General features: G+C 38.4%; 2 protein-coding genes across 2 annotated transcripts; both read left to right on the top strand.

The window, feature by feature from the left end:
- Nucleotides 1-3,363: 3,363 nt before the first annotated feature.
- Nucleotides 3,364-5,138, top strand: LOC106376561 (cytochrome P450 71A23). The gene is made up of 2 exons (XM_013816658.3): nt 3,364-4,260; nt 4,376-5,138. Exons 1-2 carry the CDS (start codon nt 3,409-3,411, stop codon nt 4,979-4,981), a joined length of 1,458 nt encoding a protein of 485 aa, XP_013672112.1. The 5' UTR covers nt 3,364-3,408; the 3' UTR covers nt 4,982-5,138.
- Nucleotides 5,139-11,011: 5,873 nt separating this feature from the next.
- Nucleotides 11,012-12,841, top strand: LOC125579896. Its single transcript, XM_048743798.1, has one exon. The coding sequence runs from the start codon at nt 11,012-11,014 to the stop codon at nt 12,839-12,841; it is 1,830 nt and encodes a 609-aa protein (XP_048599755.1).
- Nucleotides 12,842-16,378: the final 3,537 nt, after the last annotated feature.

Raw genomic sequence — 16,378 nt, 5'->3', positions numbered from 1 at the left:
ACACTGGAAGTTTTTATTTTAAGAAAATAATTATACATTACATTATATTCATTGATATATTTTAGTTTTGTATTGGTATATTTTCTTTGAGCAACATCTACTCTTAAGTATTGCTCGACATGAATGCTCGTTATTTGCTTTGTACGCGCTATTTGTTCTGTACTCTGTTTAACTTTTCAAGGATTCATTGTTCTCAACTTGAATATCAGACCGTGAAGTGTTGTTATATAATTAAATTGAAATAATCACATAAATCAAAATAATTCTTCTTGTTTATTTATAATAACTTTTATTGGTAAATAAATAAATAAACATTTTATTTATTTTATATGTTATATAATTAAATTGAAATGATATTGAAATAGATATATAGTATATTTTAATATGGATATTTATTAATTGAAGCTTCCTACTCATACAATTTTACTAACATTTGTATATTTGTTTTACCAAAAAAATTAACATATTTCTGTGTTTATATATATATATATATATATATATTTAATCTGAATATCTATTAAATGAAACTTCTTATTCATAAGATTTTATGATCATTTGTATCTTGTTATAACAAAAAATTAAACCATTCATAAGAAAAAAAAATTAATGTGAGACTTTTAACAATATTAATATTTTATATTCGTTTTAAAAAATTCAAATTATAACATATATGAAAAAATATAAATTTTTTTATTATATGGTTAATGTGATTGTTTAGTTTCTTTTAAAAATATAAAATTAAACAAAAATAGTGAAGGATACACAAATTATTATCAAATCTTTATTATTCAAAATCATTAATTGTCATATATATGTTAATCATATTAGGTAATTCTGTAGCTTTTATTTAAGGAAAGAAAGGAAAATATTTTTGTGTACACTACTATAAATTTTATATTTAGTTTAATAAAAAGTATAATATATGTTTCCTTGAACCAACTAATTTTTCTAAAGATTCTCAGAATGATCATAGTGATGACATGTGGGTACAAACGAATTTTGTAATTCTCCTTATTAATATATAAGAGATGTCAAATAACTTACAAGTAACTCATTCTTTGGAAAATACTTGAATTAACAAATACTCATTTTGGATAAATCAAGTACAAATCCAAATTTTTGCTAAACTGAATATTAATTACACATAAAATACCAAGCTCTCGGTATCCACCCCTACTCTTACCACCGGCCCTGCCATCAACAACAAGAGAAACAAAACTTCCTTCCGTATTCTTAATTTATTTTTGTTTTTAGTGAAATATACAAGAGTTGTTTACATCATGGACCACATTCTGAGTTTGTCTTACACTCAGAGACACATTCAACATTTGAGACATTTTTTTGTCGTTTTCTATGTGGTCGGACAACAATATCCCTGTTGAGAGTTTCGCTGGTTTGATGTTCCAATATGGGAAACCGGTTTGGTTTGGTCCTCGTTTCCTAGGATGCATTAATGTGTTAAGTTTATTGATAGAAGCTGCCAATTTGGAGAAGACTGTAGTTTGGAATGGAACTTGTGGATGGCATGAGAAATGTGGATGTGGTCATAGCTATATCCATATTATAGAGAATTCAATAAAGGACAACACAAGTTGCATAATAGATTGAAGTGATGTTTGGGTTATGTTGATATACAACTACAAAATGATAATTCATACTCTAAAACTGGAAAAGGGGAACAAAAATACGTTACATGGAGGATAACAAAAGAGGTCTTCGTATGCAGATTTATAGATAAGAGAAGCCTATATTGGAACCATGAGATAGCTCCCATTACTCCAACAGCAACTGCAATGTTACTAATTTTGGACGGCTCACTTGCACCCACTTCACCAAGCAAGACATCATCAGAAACCACCCCCTAGACCCTGGAGATTGCATCCACACGGACCAATACCACAACAGCCTCGTCCATACACATCACCCGTCCCTTTATTAACCGTCCACAAACAACACCCGTCCCCTTATCAACCGTCCACACACAACCCATCCACGCTCTAGTATCCACGCACCGCCCATCCACACACCACCCGTCCACCCCTCCCGAGTCCACACTTTACCCATCAAAACTAAAATTGAAGTTTTGAAATCCACAACGACACTAAGAAACAAACAAAACCAAGACGAATCTTATAGAATCTAAACTTGGATAAACCAATTAAAACCCATAATCAGAATATGTATGGGTTGTGAAGAAACTAACCTCGCATGTCTTGAAATCGAAGCAAACCGGAGTGGGATTAAAATTTGGGAATTAGACGAAATGAGAAAATCGGTTTATTTATGGAGAAAGATGAAGTTTGTGCTTCAGATATTCGAAGGATTTAGAAGATTGGACTATTTCAGAAAATCTAGGGTTCTTTGACATCGCTGTTTGAGGGGTAGGCTAGAAGAGGAAAAAAATGGGTCTTTTGTTCTTTTATGCTAGATTAGGGTATGACAGCGACGATGTGATTCAGAGGGCTGAGAATGGAGGTGTGTTACAGAGGCAAAATCGAAAGGAGGAAAGTGTGAAGAACGAATAGTGAGAGAGGATCTAGGATTTTGAGAATTAGTGAGAGAGATCTAGGGATTTTGAGAATCGCCGCAAATGTTGTTTAGAAAGAAGCTGCTATTTTTAATGAAAAATTAGGGTTGGGAAACAGATTCAAAATGAGTTTGGTTCAAAAAGTAAAATCGAAAAAGTATTTGACCGGTTTGATGGATTGGTTTGGTTTCTGGGTTTTTTATTGGAAGAGGGCATATATGACATTCACTATCTTAAAAGGTTGTCACATGTTGAAAATGTGTTGGGATGTACTTCCACAGTGATAAAGTGTCTCAGAAAGTAAAAAATTCAATATACAAATAAAGAATGTAATATTAGGAGATATATAGTTTTGTGGACTCTTTGACTTTTAAAAATCTAAGAAATAAGGTAATTAAAACATTAGAAAAGTGGAATCTTTTTTCTGAATTGTCAAATATTTTTTATATATATTTTCATTATTTGCAAATAATGTATATATCTAATAGTAAGTAAATATTTTATGCTGACCTTCTGACCTTTTGATTACTATAAAAATATTGCAATAAGGTATTTGGAATATTATAGAGTAACATATCATTTTTTTCTTCTGTTTGGTCAAACACATTTTTCTTCATTTTATATTTACATAGCAAAATGTAATCGTGTCAATCTAATTGTTGGGTGTCATACTATATTGAGAGATTCCCTTAGCTTTTATAGATGGATTTTTGAAAGATTTATATTGAGTCAAATGTATTTCTAACTGAAGCAAAAAGAGAAAATTTTTTTTTTGAGTGGACAGTAGTAACGTAACGTATAGAAACTTGGCTTATATATTCAGTCCACAAGAAGAACACAAAGATCACGAGAAACATTTGAAGAATCCAAATTTACAAAATATGATCATGATATTTCTCTTGTGCTTGATATTTTTCATTACCATTCTCGTCTTCATAAAACAGACTACATGGAAGAAAAGTAACACCTTCCCATCACCACCGAGACTTCCGTTGATCGGAAACATGCATCAGCTCGGCAATCATCCTCACCGATCACTACTCTCCCTCAGCCAACGTTACGGAGACCTCATGCTACTTCACTTTGGCACTGTCCCTGTTCTTGTAGCCTCTTCCGCTGATGCTGCTAGAGACGTTTTGAAGACGCATGACCGGGTCTTTGCGAGTCGTCCACATTCCAAAATCTACGACAAGCTTCTTTATGGGAGCAGTAATATGGCCTCAGCCCCATATGGAGAATATTGGAGACAAATGAAGAGTGTGAGTGTCATCCATCTCCTCAGCAACAAAATGGTACGGACATTTCGAGAAGTGAGACAAGAAGAGATCAGTCTGATGATGGAAACGGTCCGGAAACAGAGTTCTTCACCGATGAATATAAGCAAGATCACTACTACTTTAACAAACGATGTTATATGTAGAGTTGCTTTGGGACAAAAATATGGTGCTGGAACAGATTTCAAAGAGTTGATAGACAGGCTTATGAGGCAATTGGGTACGTTTACTTTCGGGAGTTATGTACCGTCACTTGCGTGGATTGATTGGATTTGCGGTTTGGAGCGCAAACTGGAAAAGACGGCAAACGATTTTGATACGCTCTTGGAGAAAATTGTTCAGGATCATGAAGATGGAGCCGGTGATAAAGCTGATTTTGCGGATGTATTACTTGGCGTTCAGAGAGACAAGAGTGTGGGGTTTGAGGTCAGCCGGATGAGCATTAAGGCTATCATCTTGGTAATGGAGAACAAAAAAAAGAAAAAAAATCGAATTCAGATCCAATAATTATTTGGTATAAAAACCAATTTTCTAGCCGACTTTCACATTTCTTGTTTTGGTTTTCACTTTTCAGGATGCTTTTGTGGGTGGTACAGACACTTCCTCCACACTTTTGGAATGGGAAATGCAAGAGCTTCTAAATCACCCAAAGTGTCTGAAAAGACTTCAAGAAGAAGTCCGTACCGTTTGTAAGGGAAAATCAAGTGTATCAGAAGACGACATTCAAGACATGGACTACTTAAGGGCTGTGATCAAAGAGACACTTAGGCTACATCCTCCAGTTCCATTGATGGTACCTCACATATCAACAGAAGATGTCAACTTAAGAGGTCACCACATACCCGCCGGTACGCAGGTTATGATAAATCTTTTTGCGGTCGGGAGAGAGGTTGCGACGTGGGGACCAGATGCGGATGAGTTCAAACCGGAGAGGCATTTAAACTCATCTGCTGATTTCCGAGGTCAGGATTTTGAGCTGATTCCATTTGGAGCAGGTAGAAGGATGTGCCCCGGAACATCATTTGCTGTGGTGTTGAATGAGGTAGCTTTGGCTAACTTAATGCTTGGATTTGATTGGAAATCTACAGAAGATCAGACCAAGACCGATGTTCCTGAATCAATCGGTGCTGTGATTCGCCGCATGAACCCTCTTTATGTCATTGCGTCGCCTGCTACTTGATTAAGGCGCATTCTATATAATGAATGCTTACTATTATGTTATGTTTACAAATAAAAATGTTTCTTCATTTGAAAGTTGTACTAGCAAAGAAATGTTTGAGATTTATGGTTTCGAATTTCAATAACTAATTAAGAACGCCAAGTGAGCTTGCTTGATTTACTGTTCTGTTAAACTGGATGTGATAGTCTCCTCTCAATCGGCATCACCAGGGTTCTAAAAACGGTTTAGGCGGGCCTAGATGACAAATCGATCATAACCAAAATGACTTTCTAATTTTATTAGATTTATTAAAAGGCAACGAAAAGAAACTCTATTACAAGACAGGTCAGGTTCTGTAGAACCATTGGCTCTGATGACAAAATGATGAGAGCGATGAATCTCAGCATAAGTATGTCACATTTATATGCCGAGCGTGAAGTTTAATTTGATTTGGGCTAGACAGTGTATGATGACCCTCTATTTCTCTAATAGTTTTTCCCACACTGTTTTGAGTTGGTGAAGATGGTGTCTACACCTGAATAATGGCTATACTACGCATATGGAAGAATTACGATGCAATAAAAATGTATTCTCTACTTTCACGTTCGGACATATTACAATGACACAAAATATAATGGCGGACAATCTTGTACGCGGTGTGAAAATTCCTCTTTCAGCTATATTTTATGTCGATTTATAACCTCTGATTTGGTCTTCCGAGCCTGTAGATACAACCTCTTAGTTTAGTTATTGTTTTGAAGGAAAAAAAAACTCCCTGACTTTACAATGCATATAACTACGTTAAGCAAAGGATTAAAATACGGCAAAAAGTGAAAATATGTGACTAGAAGTGTTTTTTGTATGTTAAAACTACTAAAACTAATACATACGATTATTGTAAGTTACTTATTGATGAATAGTATTATTATTATAAAAATTAAAAAGAAAAAAAAGAATAGAAAGATCATGGATGAAAATGAATTGGATTATTATTAGTATATAAAAATTAAAAAGAAAGAAAAAAAAAGAAATATTATGGATGAAAATGAATGTGATTTTGGCTTTGATTTAAAAGAAGCGTGTTTATCGAATTTTATTTTTGGGATTCCTCTTCAATTACTTGAAGCTTTCAAAAGATTTGGGAATGTTAACGTTTGGATAGTATTATGTTGGATACATGCAGTGGCGGATCTAGCCGAAAAGTTTACGGGGGACAAACATTTAATAATCATTAACAAAATTTGTATTAAATATTTAATAAATATATTTTCTATCAACTTATAAGTGTATTATACAAGATCCATTGTATAGAAAACTAAAACTGTTCTTATATAATTGAATTACAAAATAAAAAATATCAGAAATTATAAATATAAAAAGTCACGTTTTTCATGATATGAAAAATACAAGTATATATATTCAGATCATATAATTTTTTTCCTAAATAGTGTTTTATTTCTCAATCATGGACTAATACTTATATATGAAAAACTAAAATGAAAATAATATTTTTATTGTCATTGCATATATTATGATAAAGTAAAGAAAACTGATTATTATAACTTATTAAATAAATAGATATTTATTTGATGTTATAAAACTACTTATTTTTAAGCAACAAGTTGATTTTCTTAAGTTCAAAAAACAAAAAAAAACAAACAAACACAAATTGATTTTATTTATTAAATAAAACGGAAACAATGGTTTAATGTTCGTAAATCAAATATGGAAACATAATAATTCTAATAGAAATATCATAAATGGCCTCGTAAAAGATGGAAATAATGGAGATTTTGAACTGAGCATTGAGAACAGATTTTGTTACGGGGCAGAAATTATTTTTTCAATGGGGGCAACTAAAATATATACTCATCATTTAAAGGAAAGTTTTAAATTTCATGGAAGGCAACTGCTCCATACTTACCTTAAGTAGATCCGCCCCTGGATACATGGATACGTTTCAAAGAATGTTGGATACATGGATACGTTCAAAGACCCGCTACAAAGAGATAGGGAATTTCCAATGGAAGCTGAACCACAGAAAATCTCTGACAAATTCCTTGACGTGAACTCGATCATAATTCCCAACAGATAAGCTCTGTAAAGAGTATGGCAAATGAAGACCTGGACCATGAGAAATATCATTACCATGTTGAAATTTTTTAAAGAATTTTTAATTTTCTTTCAGTGTCAGCTAGAAGGGTCAAATAAAAAACTACGAAAATCAGAAATTATAAATTCATTCGTAGATATTAAGAGCGATAAATTATGAATTAGTTCTGATTTAAATTATCTAAAAAAGAAACTACACATATGATGGGCTCCTTGCTCGTCTTAGATGCATGTACAAGTATCATAAAAGTGTTCTACAAGCCTGGCCAAGACGAATACACGCTTACTTATTCAATTACGAACGACGATGGTATTTCCATCATTTCATATCTCGCAAGAAATGATTTCTCTTAGCCATGGGCAATTCGGCTCCGGTTCTTCGGTTTTAGAAGTTTAGGATTCATTCGAGTATTTAAAAATTTTGGTTCGATTCTATTTTAGTTTTTTTCGGTTCTCTGTTTGGTTCTAGTAACAAAGTTAGGAACCAAGTAATATCCGAGATAATTTCAGATCTCATTCGGTTCTGGTTCCGTTCTGATTTTTTGTTAGTTTGAATTAAAATGTTAGAAATTCGGGGTTTTCATATCAAATATCAGACTTTTAAGGTTTAGGGATACAAATTTGAATTATTCTGATAAATTTAAATATTTTTGATAAAGAGTATTCTGGTAATTAGGCATTTTTGGATATTTCGGTTTATAAATATTATTTAAAATTATTTGATTATTACAAAACTAAATATAGTTATATATATAATTATATAAACTATATTATACAAATTTGGGTACCGATTCGGTTCTTGATTCAGTTCCAGTTTGGTTCTTTGGTTCTAAAGATATATGATTCGTTTGAATAACTGGTACAGGAACTAAAGCTGAATTGCGAACCAAATTTCTTTTTCGGTTCGGTTTGGTTCTTCGGTTTCGGAAAAATGTGCATGACCTAATTTATTAGTGAACTTAAAAATTATAAAGGAGACTATAAGCAAGCATAAATAGCATTAGTTTGCCTTGAAGAAACAAAACACACCACAACAATGTAGTCCTCTAGACGCTTTTCTCTCTTCTGTGCCGACGGTGCCTCTTTCCCCAAATTCACACCTCTATTAGCATCAACCAAAGCAGAAAATCAATCAAAATCATGATTTCGATATATATATATAAGAAGAAGAAATTGAAGGCTGAAAACTCTTTGAAGAGTTTCCTCGGTCGAGGTTTTAAAATTTGCCTTTGATCGTTCGTTATTGTGGGAACCGAAATTCGCACTGTTGATTTCCTTTTAAATAAAGAAAGTTAGGAAAACCCTTATTTCCCAAAGGTCCCGGATATCTGCTAAACCACACGCCAAGCGGTCAGAACACGAAAGTAAAGACGAAAAGAAATAAGAAATCGTAAAGAGAGCAAAATAAATCTTATTCCGAATTTGCGTATGAGCATTTACAGCAAGGTAGGAGCCTTGGCTACAAGAGCTGTCGGCAAGTTCCCTAGTTCTAATAACCTAAGACTGCAGAACCTAGTTGAGTCGCAGCTCGAAATAACAAAAACGGAAAGTTGCCTTATTGCTCTAAGTGCTAAGTTTGCTCTTAAGTAGTTTTTTCTCGTGTCTCTCGCCTAGGACTCCTTATATACTCCCTCCAATGTCGGTTTGAGCTTTTCCCTTCCTGCCCTTACGCCGTCATAACTCGAAAATGGAGATATTCTATTTTTCTCGATCTTCATGATTATCCGCGGAAACTTAACATTTATCTGCGGAAATTTGACATGTATCCTTTCTTGCGGACAAAGTATAAACCGCCATAGTATCTATGGGCTTTTCCTTAAAAAATCGTAAGTGGGTTTCTAATCGTGTTTTAGACCTGTTTGGGCCGTCTTTCAACTCGAAACGTTTATTACGATCTTTATCGATAAAAATAAACTTTCCACGATTTTTATCGTAAAGTTTAAGTCATAACTCCAATCGATGGGAGTGAGAAATGATATGGCTGCGGTACTCGGGAACTTGCATTGAGGAATTGACGAGAATGCAAAGTTTTGGGTCGTACCCGTTGATCGATGCCCGAAACAGTTCGGTCGCTACGTAGCGACTGGGTCCGCGATGGATCGGTCGCTACGTAGCGACCGAACGAATGGCTTGGTCGGTCGCTACGTAGCAACCGACTTGTTACAGATCGTTCGCTACGTATCGACCGATCGAGAGGCTCGGTCGGTCGCTACGTAGCGACCGACTCATTGCGGATCGGTCGCTAGCGACCGACTCATTGCGGATCGGTCACTACGTAGCGACAGACCAAGAGGCTTGGTCGGTCGCTACGTAGAGACCGACTCGTTACAGATCGGTCGCTACGTAGCGACCGACTCGTGCATGGGTCGGTCGTTACGTAGCGACCGACCGGACGTCTTGGTCGGTCGCTACGTAGTTCCGGTCGGTCGCTACGTAGCGACCGACTCGTGCGCGGGTCGATTGCTACGTGGCGACCTTGTTTGAATCCTTTTCTGATGTTCCATGAACGTGATCGTGGGCTGCGAGTGTTTAGTTTCGATGAATGAACCAAGATTAATGCAATATTTCACCGCAATATTCTTCGTAAAAGAAATCTTTAGGATGAATATTTTTCGTGAAAACGTTCATGCTGATTTTTACGAATATTTGGATGTTAACTTCGTCGTGTCCGTTTTTGGCCCCAACACTCGTGACCTGGTCTGTGCGTGGACCGGTCGCAACGTTGCGACCTGATCCGTGTGGACTGGTCGCAACGTTGATCGGTTTGTCCGATGTTCTCGGACAATTGGTGTTTGGTGGCTCGATGTGAAAATATTTCCGCAAGAGTTTCTTTACGAAAATTACTTTTCCTAGAAGTGTTTTTACCCATTTTTTTCTTGACTTCTTTTTTTGTTTTTACTGCGGTAAATATTTTCTGGGTACTTTTAAACATTGATTCCGTCGTGACCGATTTTGACCCCAACAGTTATTGTATTCAGAAACATTGAAATCTGGCTTCTCCATCTTCCTCTTGAGTGGAGGTCTCCTCTGCTTGCACAACTCCTGCTTGACAGAAAAAAAAAAGGTAACTTGGGGTTCAAATTAGAAAGAAAAACATAACTAGGAAGTGAGAGAAAGAGAATCTTGTGCTCATGTAATTGATACAAGGAGGCAAGGGTGATATGGCTTACACGCTCTAAATGATCTCTACTCTTGAGATGCGTGTTGAAATCTTCAAAGACTTCGCCATCAGCTGAGCATAGTTTGCAAGAAAACAAACTCTGAAAAGATTCATCTATATCAGAGGGGCCCATCTCCTCTAAACGTTTGGGTAGAACAAAAAAAAACTAGTTCAGAACAACAGCTTCTCTTCAAGAGAGAGAGAGAGACAGAGAGAGGACAAACACCTTTCAATAAGGTCTCCCAGGAAAAGTTCTTTCTAGAAGTAAGCTCTTTAGAATTGCCCGGATATGCCAGAAGAGGGGTGTATCCCTCAGACCGTAGGTAGGGGAAATGAGCAGTTACACGATCCACGTGCACAGCACCGGTAATGATCATTACATGTGACAGGACACGTCACTAACGGTTTTAACGGCTTTATCGTTATGTTTTATCATTATCAAGTTCTTATTTATGATTTCTATTAGGATAAGGATTAGTTCTAGCCTTATCTATATTTTGGTTTTACTATATATGTAACTCTTACGATAGCTAAGAGAACACAATCAATAAACTATTTTTCCCTAACTTCCTTATCTCTCAAGTTATCTTGCAAAGCTCTTACAAAGCTACGCTTACGAACACATTCATCTAAGAAGATCTCTCTACCTTAACGATCTTCTTCTACGCTTGTGTATCCCCATTCTTCGAATCCTCAAGAAGGGTTTCTAGTTCGGGAATTATCCGTTACGGTTCCCGTCTCAGTGGTATCAGAGCATTTCAATACCTTAGGACCAAACTATGGACACAAGGCAAACCACCGCGCTGGCCGAGATGAACAAAAACCTTGACGACTTGCGTTTATCACAAACTCAACAATCAGAGGAAATACGCAAGGATCTTGGAGGAGAAATCGCCGAGCTTAAAGCTATGATGGAAAAATTCCTTAATAGCAATTCGCAGTCAACACAACAAGAGGGAAGTTCCGGCCTCACAGCTGCTGACAAATCCCAGAAACCAGACCCACCAGATCGCTTCACAGGAGAACAGAGTACAGCAAAAACAACACCAATGAACTCCGACCAAAACGCTACTCCACAGCTCCCCAATACACTCTCGTCACGGTTAACAAAAATAGGGTTCCCGATGTTTGATGGAACAGCACTTCGTGAATGGATTTACCGTTGCGAACAATTCTTTTCGATCGATAGTACTCCACCAGAATTGAAGGTTCGTCTCGCCTCCCTTCATATGACCGGCAAGGCTCTTCAATGGCATCACGCCTACATAGCCAACCGCTACAACATATTTCCACTATGGCCCGACTATGTCTCTGCTGTATCGGAACGCTTCAGCGAACTTTTCGATGATCCTCTCTCTGAATTAGTCAGTCTAAAACAAGCAAACGACTCCATCGACATCTATCTGGAAAAGTTTGATTGTGCTATGACAAGGATTACTTTGGCTCCTGCTCACGCCTTAAGTATCTTCCTCACAAACATGAATCAGCATCTAGCCTTTCATGTCCGCCAGTTCAAAGCTTCCACAGTACCAGAGGCAGCACGAATCGCGAAACTCCACGAGCTATCCCTACTCCATGCTCCGACAAAGACATCACGGCCAACCTTCAACACGTCTCAGAGATCAAACTTTCAACAAAACAAGAATCAATACAGCACAACAACACCAACATCGTCCAACACCAGCGACAATCAAAACAACAAACCGTTAATACCTAATGCACCTCAGAAACGGTTTTCTTTCGACGAGATGCAGGAACGAAAACGTAAAGGTTTGTGTATGTATTGCGAGGAACCTTTCACACCTGGCCATCAACTGAAACATCGACGTTCAGAGCTTTTACTTCTTGAAGCCGACCAAACAGAATTCGACGAAGAAATCGCTTTCGACGAACAGATACGCGAAACAACAATTGCAGATGATGATAAGGTCCCTACGATCTCGGTACACGCATTAAACGGTTGTCCGACGTTCAACTGTATGCGCCTAATGGGTCAATACGGAAAAAGAAAACTGCATATTCTGATCGATCCCGGCAGCACACATAACTTCCTCGACCTACAAATTGCCAAGAGCTTGGGCTGTTCTTTAACACCAATCAAACCAATGGCAGTGGTTGCAGCCAGCGGTGACTTGATAACCAAATACAAATGCAGCCCGTTCACGTGGAAGATGCAGGGCTACGACTTTACAACTGAAACAAGAACTTTGGCGCTGGGATGCAGTAATTTGGTACTAGGAGTTCAATGGCTATCAAACTTGGGCCCTATCCTTTGGGATTTTCTGAATCTACGAATGGAATTCAACTTCAAAGGTCTAAAACATGTTTTCCGAGGAGCAACACCAAACAACCCCAAAGTCGTCACAGGAAACAGCTTAAACAAGTTATTACTACAACAACCTCAGCTCGCCCTCCTCCACTTACGCGAGATCAACGACACTACTTCACCGCAGCAACCACTTAACCCCGAGACTATCTTCTACCACATAGAAGCAAGCAACCCACAGCTCGACGAAAACGGATCACTCCAACGAATCCTTGACTCTTACTCTGATATCTTTGATGAGCCTTCGTCTCTTCCTCCATTCCGAGACGGTTTTCAATCATAAAATCCCACTCGAAGCAGGAACTAACCCTGTCAACCTACGGCCATACCGATACTCGTCGATGCAGAAAGACTCGATCGATAAGATGATTCGTGAGATGCTAACTCAAGGAATCATTCAATACAGCTCCAGTCCATACGCTTCCCCAGTAGTCCTTGTGAAAAAGAAAGACGGTTCATGGCGTTTATGTGTGGATTATAGAGGCTTAAACAAACAGACGATCAAAGATAAATACCCTATTCCCCTACTAGAAGATCTATTAGACGAACTGGGAGGTGCCAAATTTTTCTCCAAGCTGGACTTACGCGCCGGTTTCCATCAGCTACGCATGTCTCCTGAAGACGTGTACAAAACAGCATTCAAAACCCACGCGGGCCACTACGAATACCTCGTCATGCCTTTCGGACTTACTAACGCCCCGTGTACCTTCTAGGGCCTGATGAATCATGTGTTTGAACCGATTCTTCGTAAGTGTCTGCTAGTTTTCTTCGAATATATCCTGATATACAGCAACACCTGGGAAGATCACCTCATTCATATCGACATGGTTTTCGAAATACTTCGACACCACCAGCTCTACCTCAAGCAATCCAAGTGCACCTTCGGAGCAACAAGGATTGAATACCTTGGCCACTTTATATCTTCTGCCGGCGTCAGCACCGATCCAGTTAAGATAAAAGCAGTCGAAAATTGGCCCATTCCTAGTAACCAAAAGCAGATCAGGAGCTTCTTAGGTCTTGCTAACTACTACAGACGTTTTATACAAGGTTACAGTATAATCGCACCACCACTCACCTTACTACTCCGGAAAGATGGATTCTCGTGGTGTACAGAAGCAAACTCAGCGTTTCAAGATTTAAAAACAGCCTTAATAACGGCACCTGTCGTCGCCTTACCTGATTTCTCTAAGCCATTCATAGTAGAAACGGACGCATCCAAGACGGGTATAGGCGCCGTGCTCATGCAAGATAACCATCCTATCTGCTACATTAGTAGAGCATTGGGACCACGACACCAAAACCTTTCAGTCTACGAAAAGGAACTTCTTGCAGTGGTTCACGTGGTCCAAACTTGGAATGCTTACTTGGCTCATAACAAGTTTATAATTCGAACTGATCAGAGGAGCCTCAAATTTCTCCTGGAACAGAAGATCACAACTCCTTTTCAACACATGTGGCTGTCCAAATTAATGGGATACACGTTTGAAATTCAATACAAACAAGGCAAGGAGAACGTCGCAGCAGACGCGTTATCTCGCGTTTCTGGCTCCCAATTGCTTCAGATCACGCTATCTCAAGCCCATCATGGGTTTTATGAGGAACTGAAAGCTTTGTGGGACACTGATCCGTCTCTTAAAAAGATCATCTCCGAGCTGCAGGACAACAAATCCCTTCACCCGTCATACACGTTCGTGAATGGAGAACTACGCCGTCGAGGGAAACTCATAGTAGGTGATGATCCAACAGTCAAGCTTCACATATATAAATGGCTACACGATTCAGCTATTGGAGGACACTCGGGTCGTGATTCGACACTGCAGCGCATCAAAACTCTGTTCTTTTGGCCGAAGATGAGCTTAGAAACTCAAAACTATGTTCGAAATTGCCCAACCTGTCAGAAGAACAAATACGATTTGGCAGCAAAGCCAGGTCTGCTGCAACCACTTCCGGTCCCTGCAGGATTTTGGGAGTCAATAAGTCTCGACTTCATAGAAGGTCTGCCCCCATCTGCCGGCAAACATTGCATCCTCGTGGTCATTGATAGGCTAAGTAAAAACGCCCACTTTATGGCTCTATCACACCCATACACTGCTATGGATGTCGCCAAAGTTTACTTGGATCAGGTCTTCCGCCTCCATGGAATGCCCAAAGACATTACTAGCGACCGGGATCCCACCTTCTTAAGTGAAGTATGGCGAGAGATGTTCCGTGTCCATGGTGTCGATCTCAACTTCTCAACAGCCTATCATCCTCAATCCGACGGTCAGACAGAGGTTACAAACAAGACTTTGGAAACATACTTACGATGTATGGTCTCTGACTCGCCTCGTTCTTGGAGCTCTTGGCTTCCTCTCGCGGAATGGTGGTATAACACAACCTATCACTCGGCTATTCACAGTACACCGTTCGAGATCGTCTACGGTCAGCCTCCGCCAATACACATACCTTACTTGCCTGGAGAAAGTTCATCACAAGCTATTGACCGAACGCTTCAGAAAAGGGAAGCACTCATTGATATGATGAAGTTCCACCTCTTGCGGGCTCAAAATCGAATGAAACAGTACGCTGATTCTCATCGTTCTGATCGTGAGTTCTCTGTTGGTGACTATGTGTACTTGAAACTTCAACCATATCGTCAACATTCGCTGAAGGGTCGTAACTTGCCTCACAAGCTTTCACCACGTTACTACGGTCCGTTTCGCGTACAAGACAGAGTTGGTTCGCGGGCTTACAAGCTTGAACTACCACCAACTACTTCCATACATAATGTATTCCATGTGAGTCAACTGAAACTGTGTCCCAACCCACCAGCTTCAACTTCAATGCCTCCTCTGCCACAATACCTCAACGACATTGGTTCAAGTAGAGAACCTGAACTCATATTGGAAAAGAAAATGGTCAATCGGCAAAATAAACCAGTGACCAAGATTCTCGTCCAGTGGAAAGGTTTTACTCCTCAACAGGCGACTTGGGAGTTCTACCAAGACTTCATTGCGCAATATCCTGAGTTTCAGCCTTGAGGCCAAGTCTGTTCTGAAGGAGGGAGTATTGTGACAGGACACGTCACTAACGGTTTTAACGGCTTTATCGTTATGTTTTATCATTATCAAGTTCTTATTTATGATTTCTATTAGGATAAGGATTAGTTCTAGCCTTATCTATATTTTGGTTTTACTATATATGTAACTCTTACGATAGCTAAGAGAACACCATCAATAAACTATTTTTCCCTAACTTCCTTATCTCTCAAGTTATCTTGCAAAGCTCTTACAAAACTACGCTTACGAACACATTCATCTAAGAAGATCTCTCTACCTTAACGATCTTCTTCTACGCTTGTGTATCCCCATTCTTCGAATCCTCAAGAAGGGTTTCTAGTTCGGGAATTATCCGTTACGGTTCCCGTCTCATTACAGTAGCCCGAGATGGAATATTAATGTCATACCGCAATAAATCATCAATAGCGTCAGTGAAAAACCCTAATTAAAATAAAAATTATAGAGATTAATTGTAAGGTTTGATGAAGACGAATTTGAAATTGTATGAATCTAAACCTTATTTTTCTGGGAGAAACAGATAGGAAGATTAACCGGGAGGGGTGTGAAAGACAAATTCCAGTGGAAAAGAGGGCCTGAAGTACATGAGAGTTTAGTTGTAAGATGTAATTGAGGTTGCCAATGGCAGAGATGGTAAGATGACCTTCACAGTGACCTGCCTTCTTCAAAGCCGATTCTATAGACGAACCGACCAGACGAGCATCGCAATCTTTGGGAACCGGACAGCTGTTTAAGTCCCAAAACACCCATGTTTCTGCCTCCTT

The sequence above is a fragment of the Brassica napus genome, chromosome C1 (genome assembly GCF_020379485.1).
Source record: "Brassica napus cultivar Da-Ae chromosome C1, Da-Ae, whole genome shotgun sequence".
NCBI classification, from domain to species: Eukaryota; Viridiplantae; Streptophyta; class Magnoliopsida; order Brassicales; family Brassicaceae; genus Brassica; species Brassica napus.
The sequence above is the reverse complement of the archived record's forward strand: the minus strand, read 5'-3'. Positions and strand labels throughout refer to the sequence as shown.